This window comes from Bombus pascuorum, chromosome 9 (assembly GCF_905332965.1).
Source record: "Bombus pascuorum chromosome 9, iyBomPasc1.1, whole genome shotgun sequence".
In the NCBI taxonomy this organism is placed as follows: Eukaryota; Metazoa; Arthropoda; class Insecta; order Hymenoptera; family Apidae; genus Bombus; species Bombus pascuorum.
This window is the reverse complement of record NC_083496.1, coordinates 2,146,602-2,160,556: the sequence shown is the minus strand read 5'-3', so window position 1 is coordinate 2,160,556 and position 13,955 is coordinate 2,146,602. Positions and strand designations below refer to the sequence as shown.

The following is a 13,955-nucleotide window of genomic DNA, read 5'->3' as shown; positions in this document are numbered from 1 at the left end:
GCATTTACTACGTGACGGGAATAGAACCGGTGCACGTTCAGCTCTACCACTTTTTCTATGGAATCCCGTGATACGGCTAGAAAAACTGCGAATCGACTCTGACATTCCGTAAAGCGGCTCCCAAGTTTCATACTTCTACGCTCTTTTGTCTCGAGAAACGAAGATATTTAAGACCGAAGTAACTTAACGGAGTTTAAAGCGAGGATTTATGCAGAAAGAGCATCTACTTTGACTTTGCGAGCTTGTAATACTCACTGAGAGATGTACAAAAATGTGCAATCAAGATAGATCGTAAAGTCGATCGTTTCCCATTAAAGACGCAAAAGATGTTGCACCTGTATGTTTCTATTTCGATGGGAAATTGACATTTGCGAATTCGGGGCGATCATGCGTTTACCATTCGCTTCGAGCTCGCAACGTCGTCTCTTCATTCGCCGCAAAATATGCAAAAGATTCGGACGATTGGTCAGACGGTTTCGTTTAAATATCGATACGATTAATGCGATACGAAATTCGATACATCGAGATGATTGATTCTAAAACCTATGCCGATCGGACATTTTCTGCTGCTCTCAGCAAACGATGCAGCTTGGCAAAGTTTTCGTCTCGCATTTTCTAACATTCCGTATGCGGCCAGATTACACGAAGACGTTTTGAATTCTCGAAGCTGATATCTTGAAACTGTTTGAATGGCGCAGCTTCTGACAAATGGATAAATCGTGAGGCTGATACTACGTGGCCAGTCAGATCTCTCGACGTGAATCCATCGTGTTTTTGTTCGCGAGATCACCCAAGACTCACCTTCTGCCAGAGATCCACTGAAAATACCTACATTCTCCGGGAATCGAACGAGATTTCCAGCAAAGCCGAGCAATTCGAAGTTGGACGCGTTGGATGGATCAAGAGATCAATGAAACCATGTTTTTGTAAAGAGTGTAACGTGACCAGTTTAAAAGAACAGAAACGATTTAAAATCCTAATATTCGCACCACTTCATAAATCACAAATTACCGCTTTTATCTCGAAATACAAAAGACGCGAAACGACAGAGTTTGTAACGAGATTTTCCATTCTTATCGAAAACGTTCTTTACGATCGGTGCCATTAAACGTTAAATATTACAGGTGCGACGTAATGTTTTCCAGGCTGAAAGAACAACAGCAGCGGCGGTTGCAGCGAAATCACCTTAACCCAAACTAATATGTAGTCTCGGCCACAAATTACATTGTATACGATGGCTTGTCGTTCAGGAAACCGCAAAAGTTAGCGAGGCATCAAAGAAGAAAATGTGTCAAAAACAAGGAAAGAGAGAGACGCGTGGTGTATTTTTAAATCCAATTAGCTCGTTAATGTCGTAATACAACTTCGACCATGTACGGAACGACGGAGCTTCGTCTTCTGCCGGAGGTGGAGCGAGCCTTTTCGAGAGAGAAAAAGCAATCTTGCCAAACAGCGACGCGGTCCTTAAGCAACTTCGCTCTCGTCTTGTGTAATGGAGGAAGTATAACGTCTCCATCAACGATTTCCCATTATGTTTGTCGCGGCTGCTTCTTCTCCGCTCTGGTTTTTTCTTCCCTCGAGTTCCTATGCTCCGCGAAACGTGCAACGAAAGCGGAAGAAAACGCACCTCTGTCGTGGAATAAGCGTTCCTATTTGTCTGGCAAAGAGTGCTCTTACGTCTCGAAATGCGTAGTCATCGTCGACCAAAGGGTTTCGATAGAGAACGGAATTTTAATCAAGATGGTTGAACAACTAATTTAAAGAAACTATTTCAAGGGAAAAATTGAAAGTTGCTTTGATTCCCGATTCGCTATAAACACGGATAGAGCAAACGTTTTACAAGCTTCTAACGTTTGACGTATTTATGTAATTCCGAGTAGCTTAATGAATTTCGAAACCAAAGCGCTAAAGCGGTAGCTGAAACCAAAGGGATTAGATCTTCAACTTGATCCCTCGACGATCTATTAATCTTCACTCTTAACACTTTCTCGTACACCTTCTCCGGTAGATCGACTTTAACACGCGAAGCTGAAATTCTGCTATATCACACGGGAGGAATAAATCACGGTAAAGAAATCTGATAAGAGAAAATGAAACAAGGGCGTAAACAGACAGAAGTTTATAAACAAACAAGACGAATACGTAAATAAACAACTGGAAAGGGAAGAAATCGCGAGACTTGGAACCAACTAACCACGTATCTCGAATAATTAACAATTTACAATTAACGTTCTGTATCGAATAACAAAACTGCCTGCTTGAAAATCAAAGAGCTCTTCTCTCGTTACCCGAAAGCCCGAGGCGAAAGGGTGTCAGCGGCTGAAACGTTCCGGACATACTTCATCCTCTGAGAGGAAGCGAAACACAGCTGGCAAGCTCCGCCGTTCCCCCATTAATTGACATAATTAAGCAATTAGGCGAGAAGCCGGGACGCGTACTGATACTTTAGTCGCAATAAGTTACCTAAAGTACGTATAATTTGGGAGATATGCAACGCTCTTAAGTCGCCATAGATTCGGGGTAATTGCGAAGTGGCGAGACGACCAAGTGGTGTGGTAGCCGTTCCTTATACGTGCAAGTTTTGTCCAGAAAAGTACGTGAACCACTTCTGCACGAACGAGAGAAACAGCATTTGTAGTAGTAAGGATAAACCGTAAGTGAAACTTATGGAAAGTACACGTGGACACGTGGAGGTTCGACTCTGAATCTTAAAAAACTTACGAAAGAAACTTCCAATTAAACGGGTCTACCGATCGAACAACATTGATATCGCGCTTCCAGGGAAAATACGATGTTTTCCTACCATTTGCAGCTCGTGTTTACGCCTTCCACGCGGTTAGACGTCGTTGTTTCGAACAGCGAAAATGTTTCGTCCGCGTTGCGTATAGCTCGAAGGGAGAGGAAAAGCGCCAAACTTTGTGGATGGGCAAATTATCTTATAGCGTTTGCTACTCCGTTTTCTGTTCCTTTCTCTTGCTCGTTTGCGTTTGATTTGCCGCGAGAACAAAGATTACGATTATTATGCCCGAAAAGATTGAACAAACACTCGGTTAATCAGGATAGTGGACAAGACAATAACGGACAAATGGGTATCGATGGCGAGTGGACGTGTTTACTCGGTATCAATCGCTTCTGTATATTTACTTGGAAAATACAACATCGTATATATGCCATATTCTACTTCCTATAGCTTTATTATCAACTATATCTTGTGTTTTTCTAAGCGTGTGATTTTTGCAAGGTTTTTGTACTATGTACCATTTATCACGCGAAATATCTTTCAACGAATCATAGGGGACGTCATAAAAGTTAGGTCAATCGTACTCTTCCACTCGGTGAGTCGTCAAAATTGAATAACCCTTGGCTCGCGAAGCGAATGGGTACTTTCCAAGAAGCAGAGCCTTGCTTCATCGACTCCATTATGAAACATCATCCGTATAAAGAGAATGCCAAGTTCTGACTTCCTCGCAACAGGTTGCGGTTTTCGCCTATCAACGCCTCTAGTGTCTCGTTTTCGGAAAATAAAATACATCGGCTCTTTCGGATATATTGGTACAATTTCTTCTACCTCCTTCGTTTCACGATTATTTTTTTCAGCACCTGTCTATAGTCAACGTAAATATTGCAAATATATAATACAAGTATTTTTAGGAAGCTGATAATCTTTCTTTTGAGCTGTAAAAAAAGGGCAAAAGGTTGTTTGCACTAACGTTAAAACATTTTTTACCCTCTACCGGACTAAGGCGTTGAACCGGAATTAAGCAAACACAGAAGCAACAAAATTTTAACGAACCAGCGTAAAAACGAACGAAGCAGTTTTATCGGTAGATTTGATGAAAAAATATGGAAAAGTGAAACCGGAAAATTGACTTTGACACCGGAGACTGCGCGTTACGCAACCGTAAAATTCCCTGAAATATTCTTTCGCGTCGTAATGTTAAAAATCCAGAACGTTTGTAAGGGGCATGCGTCGACTACGTAACGCGACAAGAATAGGGTGCGTTATTGGCACGGTTTATAGCCAGAGGGATGCGTGCACAGTGCACGTGTATTCGTCCTATCGTGGTGCACACGTGGTGAACACACGCGTACATAGAAACGCTGTCGGCTTTGAAGTGGCTCTTGCCTTCATTCCTGGGGTACAAGTCGGTTGCTATCTCGCACACCGTCCTATCGCCATGGTCGACGGATGTGTGTCCCAAAAGCCGCACGCAGGAATGCAATGCCGAGAGGCTTCCGAACCGACCTCGAGAACGCACCGTCCGTGCTGCATTATCGTCAACCGAAAACGATCCGACCAGCTGTTAACGCGTTTGTATAATTGTTATTAATATATCCGCAATTTTCCATCTACCGTATGAAGCAGCTCGAATATGTAGGAATCTGTTTATGCAAATGGAATGGTTACGCCCAGTGAATCCCGTACAGAGTGAATTTTGGTAAATACACGGATGCGCGTATCGACGTTGTTGTTATTTCTCTTTCACGGATTTGGAGGCTGCGTGAATTGGAAATTGCAGTTGCAAATATAATAAAGTAAAGGTCGCGGCCAGAGAGAGCGTGATAGACACGTTTCTATTGATTTTCCGATTTTAACGAACCGTACGATTAAACGAGAGAGTTTAATACGATATTTAATGTAACAAAGAAAATAAACAGTTTCGAAGCTGTGGGTCTCTTGATAAGAATAGCTGAAAAGTAAGTTGGAAAGTTTCAAAGGGACGAAAAACGACACGTACGGTTTCATCGAACAATTTTGGTAATACGACATTGATTGACAGCGCAACGAACTCTAAATGCGTTCCTCTGCGAAAATTAGGAAACGCGACCTTCTTTCGCTGTAATCTTGAAACTATTACGACGACGATATAAATATTTCAAATCGTTGATAATTTGAATTTGACAGAGTTCTTCTCTCTGTTCTAAAATTTCAGAAGTTCTATTTAATTTTAGAATCATCCGATTGATATCTCTTTTTCTACATATAATCATGAATCGAGCTCGTGTTATAATTATTTTGCACGAAGGACAGAAACTATATTCGCTATTAGACGGGAAATATTCGAGGCGAACGATCGCGAGTTGCTTTACACTCTTAGAACACTCAATCCCGGAAACGATTTCACACCTGGAGTTAATTTGCCTTTCGGTTTAAACAGACCCGAATCTGCCACCCTATCCAGCTAATACAGGCTTTTAATCAACGACACGGAAGAATTTAATTCCGCAAGCGAGAGTTTTGGCAACAATGCCGAAGGAGATCAGGTATTCGATCAAGCGACGCCAGTTTCGCGACACGATTCAAGACAATGCGTGGAATTTCCCTCAAAGAAAGTTGCATCGTTGACTGTACGTAACCGTCGGGATAAAAGCAGGAACAATGGCTTATCTAGAGACATTTTCTATCGTTTTTCGTCTCCCTCTGGTGCGTTACTCGTCGATAGTCACGAAAGTATCAGCGACGAATACGAAATCCGCCGGAAAAAGAATCAACGCCACGTATATATCAGCCGATTGCATTCATCCACGTACATCTGTCTGAGAAATAAACTGGTACGCGATATGAGAATCTGAACGACCATTGTACTTTAAGACGAAGCGATACTTTCTGGCTGAAACGTTAGCTTCGATGCACTTTGGAGCCTTCGAAAAGATTCCACGGTAATTTTACGCGGAGATAGGAAACGTTTACGTAAAGTAGAAGGGAACTCTGAATGTTTCATGAAGTAGTTTTTGCACGGTTAACTTTTGACGATAACATCGGACGTTCCTCGCGTATTTCTTTTCTCCGAACGAACGAGAAACGAGAGGACGACGTTTAATAGATTTCAAGTGGAATCTTCGCTAATCGGAGCTATCGTATTTGCCTTATATTCGAATACTCGCAACGTCGAATGGTAATGTAAATCGGTGCATCAGCAATGGAATATTTTTGATTTACTTTTAATTACAAAGAAATCGTAATATCCGATTTGTTGCTTTATCCAATTTCCTATGTACGAGGAACGAGATACACGTGGTTAGTGGTCGAACGTACAATATAAAAAGTTAGAGACGCGTTTCTACGTAGAAACAAAGTAGAAGAAGGCACGGAACAATTCGAGCGTATAATGCAGGGGATGCATAGAAGAAATGGCGGTGAAACGCGAGAGCGTTAGCATGTCAGTGTTTCGTGCTGGTAATTAAAGGCTGCGAGGGAACAGCAGCACTTCAGACTAGGTGGGCATTTGCCGCGGTTTGATAACGTGACCGTTATGAAAAATCTGCTGTGGAGAGGTTGGCCGAAATACGGCCGCCTTTCGATATACCCGAGGTTGCCGTGTCGAGCCACTTCAGCATCGGTTCAATCTCGAGGAGGCACGTGCACGCCAGCCAAGACGGAAAACCAGACATCGGGCCGCTACCCGTAAACCGACAGCTTGCGAGTACGAGCGATTTTTAGATCGATAAAACGGTCACCTTTTTATTTTTCTACGTACCACCGAACGATAAACTTGGCCAACTTTGGACGCACAATTTCTCTTCCACTATATACGTTCCGATCAAGTTAAAGACAGACGAATTACAAGTTTTCACCTCGATGCCGCAAGTTTCATACGAAGTAGAGTCTTTACAAGGATATGAAGTAGTGTCACGACAGCGAATCTTCTTCTTTCCTGTCCATTCGAATTGTACTAGATCGTCCTATTATTATTGCACGGTGTTGCATACTTTATATCGAGGAATAAGAATTTCTTCGATCTCTACCGTATTATTCATCGACGTCGTGCAATTATTAATGCAGTTGGACGAAAAATTCACCGATTCCATGGAAACGATGTATACGATTGCCATACTGCGAATGTTTGCGCGTACATATAAAACTTATCGAAACAAAAACGTATCAACGAAATATAGATATAAAAGAAAGAAAAGACGCTGGGTTCGTTAGTACTTTCTTGTAACTACGAAAGACACGAATTTGCGTCAACGTCCATGATTCTCGTAATTCTGATACTCACGCGAAACCAAGACGTTTAATAGCGTGAAATATGGTAAAGGGGGGCGCAGGTGCGATTAATAAGAATGCCGAAGGAGAGACGTAGCTTGCGACTCATAACGCAAGAGACGGGAACCAACTGGTTGATACGCCCGGTATGCGAACCCTTTCTTCCCTATTTCACGCAGAGTGGGCGGCCTGCTGAAAACAATGGACGAAAGAATCGTCTGGCTATAATGCACGGGCGCAGTACCAGACGGGACTGACAAGTACCGGCACGCTAATATAGAAGGAACAATGCGACATCGGCGGGAGAGAGAGTTTTCCAGGGCTCTTGAAACAATTAACGGCATCGCCGTTAATCTCCGCGCTCGACCCTCTATTGCGTCAATCCGCGCCAGATTCGCGGGGATTTAAAAAGTTTCCAAATCAATCGGATCCCTCGCTTCGCCCCAAACGGTTAGCCGAGCTAATTTCCAATCCACCCGAATAGTCCAAAGAGTCGTCAATTAACGGCTGGAATTACCGTTGAGAAAATATTCGGCAGTCGATGCTTGTCGAGTGATCGAGAATCGAGTACCAGCGTTACGGTATGGGAAACGCACGTGGAACGATCCGAAGAACTCGCGCCGTTGGATCAGCTCGATGCTCGATGCCACGTAGAAAGTCGATTGCGTGTGAGATCTTTAAGAGTCGAAGAATGTGTCTTGAGAAAATGAAATCGCGTCAATGCTTTGCCGTTGATTGCTTCGAGCACTGTTATTATATGACTGTGGTCGCTGTGATTGTATGAATTTATTTGTTTATTTACCGATTGCCCCCACAAGCGGGATTATAATCATTTCCTGAGCATTCGTTTTCGCCGGATCATTAGACTCGCAAATTGTTGGTCTTTTCAGTGCATTCGTAAATCGTTTCGCTTCGATAGAGCTCTATCGAACATAGAAATTATTTGCCTCGCTTTCAAGTGCCGATTAAATTTAAAAAAAGAAAGTGAAGTCTCATAAACGCGACGGTAGTCGACCAAAGCGAAGGCGTAGAACGACCGTCAAAGTGTTAAACGAGAGTAAATTATTTTGCTTTATTTTATATTTCACGAGTAAGAGCTATCTATAACCTGATATTCCTACAATGTCATTGGGATGACGTTCGGATCACTTATTACGGAATCAAGTTGCAGGTAGAAGAAAAGACAAATTGACGATTTCATAAGAACACCGCTGACAGAGGAGAAATCCTTTGCACGCGATCCGTTCAATCGGACGTAAGAAACGATTGAAAAGAACGGCTTGGAGCAAGATACTTCGTATAATAAGTAGCTGTCCCACGGAACAGATGGTTCAATTTATTACAAGCTTTGGTCGAACAATCAAAGCCGATAATTAAACTTCTGAAATTTGCCGAGGCCTGAAAAGTGCTTGGCAAGCAGTAACCGTGCACCCTTATCAATTGCGACGACAAAAACTTATTAAGGTCGTTGGCTATCGATACGGATATCGATCTTCCGCGATGACGATATTCTCATTACGAATCTCGTCCTACGTTCATTTCACGATTTAACTGGTAATAAATTATCACCTGTCCTAACGAATAGCGCTCGTAATTCGAAATACTTGGGAATTGTAAGCTGTGAATAACCGCGTAACGGGAATTAGGTTGGAGCGAGTCGAATTAAATGGAAACGCGAAATAAAAATTTCTGAAAGCCGAAACGGGTTGAAACGGGGGAAAAGAGAATGAACTTACCTTTGCCGTGCACTTGCTGTCTATTGGTGTCCGCACGCAGCGCTTCCGCGGTGTGCACCAGCTCGTCCAGCTGTGGCTTTTTCTGTCCCAACTCTCGTAGGACATCCTGCGCAAGCAAACCAGACGTTCGTGGATTAATATCGCCTTTAAAACGTTATACCTACGATTTTCAAAATTTCCTACGTATTAAAGTAAAACAGCCTTGTTTCCTCGGTTTTATTTACTTCCTCGGCGATCTACGAATTTCAAAAACATTCGACAATTAGCTGTTAAAATCGTCGACGAGTCGGAACGCAACGACAGGTTCGGATTTTTATTTTATGAAACGTTTTTTCGCGGAACTTTTATCCAGAAAGGAGAAAAAATATTCAGAAATATCGGCGAAGCGAAAACCTTTCCATCAAACGTTCCGCGAAAGCTTCGGGTCGATCACCTGTTTCTGCCTCTTCGTTGTAGCTGCTTTCTGCTACACGGGCCTATCGATCGGTCGTAGACATCCTAGAAACCGAGCTACCATTTTCGCAGTCCATTGTTACAAGCACGGGGCCCAGGCTTTTTGAAAACTTAATTAGCATATTGCGAACGAAACGCGTATTATTACCCGGCCCTGTCATCCCGTGTAATTATGCCGCGTAATAAAATCACGCGAAACGACAACTAATTAAAACTTGTCGCTTTATATTCGATGGAAGATACAAATGCAGATGACTTACTCGCATCGTTGTTACTTCTCGATGCGAAAGGGTAAACATCGAACAATAACGAACGAACGTCAAAACCTTTCAAACAGAAAACGTGACCAGAAACGGGTATATTTTAAGATAATTAAAAATATAAATTAATGTAATGGGATCGAACAGCGACGCAAGAGACATTTTCCCGCGAATGTAAATAAAAGTGGCGCACGATAAAAGATAATTAGATTCGTCTGAAAAATCATAGATAATGTAAAAGGTATAGCTTTAAGATAAAAATGTTGCTAATCACGATGTTCGTTGCTGCAAGCAAATTTTTTCTAGCGTGATAAAGCTAGACGACAATCTCTGAATAAAATATGCAAATAAGCGTGTACGCTGGAAGGAGCAACGAAAAGCTCAGAGCTTTCTCCTGTACCTTACGCGTAACAAGACCCGAAGAAATTCGCCTTTGTGATTTTCTAGTACACCGTGCGTCAGCTTCGATCAATGTATGTACGTACTTATTTCCCGTTGACAGGTACGATATTCTCGTCACTCGCGTTCAACGTTCGCGTTCTATTAAACGTCTCGTTCATCACGCATAAAAGGAATACGAAAGAAGAGTTAAGGAAGAAGAAAGGTAAAAGAGAGTGCGAACGTTCGAAGAAGAAAGTCACGGTGGCGTATTCAAAGGAAAATGTTTACCGAACCAGAGGTGCTCTGCGGATTACGAAAACAATAACCGTGTTAAGTCTTGCTAATCTGCGCCAGGCCGAGATAAAAGGACAAGCCGAACGACCGGCTGCCTCGCGCTTCACTACACCGAATTCTAATCCTGTTCTCGCGTTCTCGCCTAACGATCAAATTAATTTTCCTATGGTCGACTAACCGTGAAACGTTCAACCTCCCTCCGTTCCGCGAAAAGGGAACGCTGTTCATTTAACGTCATTACGTTTCCTTCCGTTGGTAACGGTGAACTGCACGATGAGAGTGGAATTCAGATGAATTATGGACCGATTACCAGCCATGGAAAAGCAGGAATTCAAATTATTCATTCGCCTCGTTAGCGAATCTCTTAGCTCGACCAGGTTGGAACAACACCGCGTGCACGTACTGTATGGCGTGGTGTATCGTCAAATTTAGTTATAAAATCAACGAAAGGAACGATTTAAACGACGATCGATATATCGAATATCTTAATAGTCCCCGAGGAGAGCGCTTTTTATTATCGGTCAGGCTCGTCCAATTTCGCTCGATGCTGAACCGACTCTTTGCTGGCTACGTGTCGTCGAATTAACCAGATCGACCCGGATTACTCGGTTAATCTTGGTAATCCGTTTTCTTTCCTTTCATCGATAGATGATTCTCTTTTTTAAATTTCTATCGAGACGAATAGTCAAATTATCCAACGTGCTCTTTGATGGATTACGAATCAGCATTTTATACCAAACAGATACATTTTGTTGATAATTTATTTATCGGAGAGTACGAGTTAAATTGTTACTCGATCGCCGATATAATTGAAATCGATTTCTTCGTTAACTTTCGATTCCGTGATCGTAATAATCTCTGATTAAAGCATTCGATTAATCGATCGCTTCGCTATCCGCGAGCTCGGATATTCTTTAAGAAGATCGATCTTCCGTTTTTAATCCGAGCATCGTGCAACCACACACAAACGAAGTTATTTATAAGCCTCGCGTGTAATCGATCGTGCGTTACTTCCGTGTCACTGGCGGCATGGAAAACTCGCCGATATACGGAGGAAGCGAGGCTCAAGAAAGCTCGACGGGACTAGGAAAATATGGAAACCACCAGACGTCCAGTATAATGTATGGTGATGCATCGCGTCGTTATGTAGATACAAAGTTAAAGACGAGAGTGCTCCCCATAGACGTTGGATAACGGCGACTTCGTCATGCGTGAAACGAACTGTACTAATACCACGTGAAAATGCAACGCGATTTATGGGTCGAGTGGCGCGAACAGAGCGACGACAAGGACATGTGCGCAGTCGAACTTTACGCGGACGTACTTTGCCCGCGTAACGAAACAACGTTGTTGTTATTCCGACATACCGCGGTGACAGTGAGTACACGGTCATTTTCTATGTATCGCAGTGTTGCACAATGCAGTTGAATCAATGAATCATGTGTTTTCCTGGAGTTCATTCATAAATCCTTAGGTCGTGGTATTATCGAGAATTTCAATTCGCGATCTCTAGAGTTCTAAGGATCTGGAATTTCCGAATTCCTCGCGAGTTCTCCGATATTCTAGAGTTCCCCGACTCGCAATTTTTCTAATTTTAGAGTTGTCGAATCTCCGATTTTTAGAGTGATTCTAGAGTGGGCCGAATATAAATTTTTATAGTCGTCGAGTTCTCAATTTCCAGGCCTCTCGAATTCTCGAGTTCCGAGTTTTTTTATTTTTCACGGAATAACGCATACTCGTACGAACGTGGGAAAACTTTGACGGTGCGTTACACGATTCTGTACTCGCGTCGATACTCTTGGCGAGGTGTATCGCATTCGTCATTCTAGTCCACGTTAATCATCTTTAATACCCATCACACGATCCTTCGTCCTATTTCGATATTCTTGGATGCTTCTCCGAACGAAAGAGATATCGTCGACGTTGGATCGAAAGGGTAACCATAGTTTGATAGAACGTTACGTTCCAATTCGTTGAAAAGGTAGCGGGCAGTAGGTTGTCACATTCTCGTCTGCCAGTGGTAACAAATGGAAAACCCGTAGGATTTGATCCGTTGAAACAGGAGTCGCGGGAATTTCAATAGATACCCGGTGGCCTCGAACATTCTGAATGTTATCGTTCACGCTGGAAAAGTGATATTCACAGCACCTCCTGTCGCGTCCATTTTAATCCGCTCAGTCAACGGACTGGCTGCACTTCCAGCTACGCTTTTTCTCTATATTTTATTCACCTCTCTCGTCCCTCTCTCTCTTTTCATTTCCTGCGTTTTTTTAGCGGTGCACGTTACGAACGAGGCACAACACGAATGTAATCTTAACTAATGTTCGCGAAACGAGAAGAAAAAAGGAAACGAGGAAAGAGGAAAAAATGTCATAATACGCTTCTCCGGCATCAACGAGTCTGTCTCGACTCTCGAGTTCGCCCTCATCTTCCTCGTTTCTTCCTAAAAGAAGAGAATTATCGTTCATCCTTGACACGGTTAGTTGCCTTTTTACGTAGCGTTATTACGCCATTAAGTTGATACACGTGTGAAAAGTCAGCGGGCTCAGACACACGCGTAATTGCATTTCCCTGGGCCGTCCTTGGCGCACAACAGGCAGCATGTTGCTCCAGATAAGTCTTGAGTAATTAACGCGCGTCGCCGACGTGGCTAAATCGTAGGAAATTTCGCTTTGAAACGAGAACGCACCGCGCCAATACGCCGATAAGACGCGAGTCGACGCGCGATAACGTTCGACCAACAGTTACAAACCGCGTTTCAAAACGCGTACCACCGTTCGCTCGTTCCCTGTAATATCTAACCGCCGTAATCTGCTTGTTCGACTATGCAAATGAAAATTGACACTGTCTCGGTTTTGCCAACGCAAACGATGTCCGTTGATTTCGCGGCCCTCGCGAAGTCCTTCGTCCGTCAGAAATGTGTACCTTGCATTGATTTTCTAATGTTCGCTTCCATATTCGTTCTTTCGTTATAGCTTACTCTCGCCATCCACAGCGCTCTGTTATCGTTTCATCTGCTCGGTACCTTCGCCGACCCGCTGTCGACTACAGTTTCCGAGCGTATACTTTCCTTCAAAACAACGCGAAACTAGATCGACATTATTTTCTCCGCTGCAGAGGCTAAATAAAGCAGGCTACGCCAAAGTACGGCGCATCGACCAGATAACAGCGATCTCCTAACGATTCTCTCTGGCAAACTCGAGTTCCGCTCGAATAATCACGCTGGGCAAAGCCGACGTACACGTCTTTTCCTCGAATCCAATTAAACGGTAATTGAAAGGACGGAATGGGTCGAAGAGGATGCTGTCTTATCGCAAGAAGAGCCGCGCTTTTATTCTCTCTTTCCGCGCAAAGAATACTCCTCGTCCAACGGACGTAAGACAAATGATCGGTTAAAGTCGCCCTAGTCGCCTCGAATAACTTTCCCAGCTATGAAATATTCTCTCATAAGCGACGAGTCCTACGCCTGCCTTCCTAATACCGTCCATTACCAGTGTCGCGAGATCTGAATATCCGTTGCGAAGTATGGAAACTTACTCGATCAGTTGGTGCATTATTCAGCGCAACGCTCTCGAAAACATATATACGCTGCCCCTTGATTTCTTATGCCAGGTACAAACCGGGGCACAGTGTCACGCGTGAAAAATATCGGCAAGCAATATCGCCTGGCGTTTGTTCGTGACCGACGCTTGATGAAAGCAATGTGGGATCTCAATGGGAAGTGGAGCAAGGACGACGTGGGAAACGTAGAACAAGCACGACGGAAACCGTCGGTTTAATCGTATGGCTGCTCTACTGGACGAGAAACAGCCGCTCAGCGGACGCGAGTTCCACCGACAAATG

General features: G+C 43.3%; 1 protein-coding gene across 10 annotated transcripts in view; it reads right to left on the bottom strand.

Annotated features, from left to right (window-relative positions):
- LOC132910266 (dystrophin, isoforms A/C/F/G/H) overlaps nt 1-13,955 on the bottom strand; it is a 455,671-nt gene that overhangs the window by 343,486 nt on the left and 98,230 nt on the right. For all 10 annotated transcript variants that reach the window (XM_060965815.1, XM_060965814.1, XM_060965813.1 and 7 more), the window contains one exon: nt 8,725-8,830. In XM_060965815.1, coding sequence (XP_060821798.1) covers nt 8,725-8,830 — 106 coding nt within the window. The remainder of the gene's footprint in view (nt 1-8,724; nt 8,831-13,955) is intronic.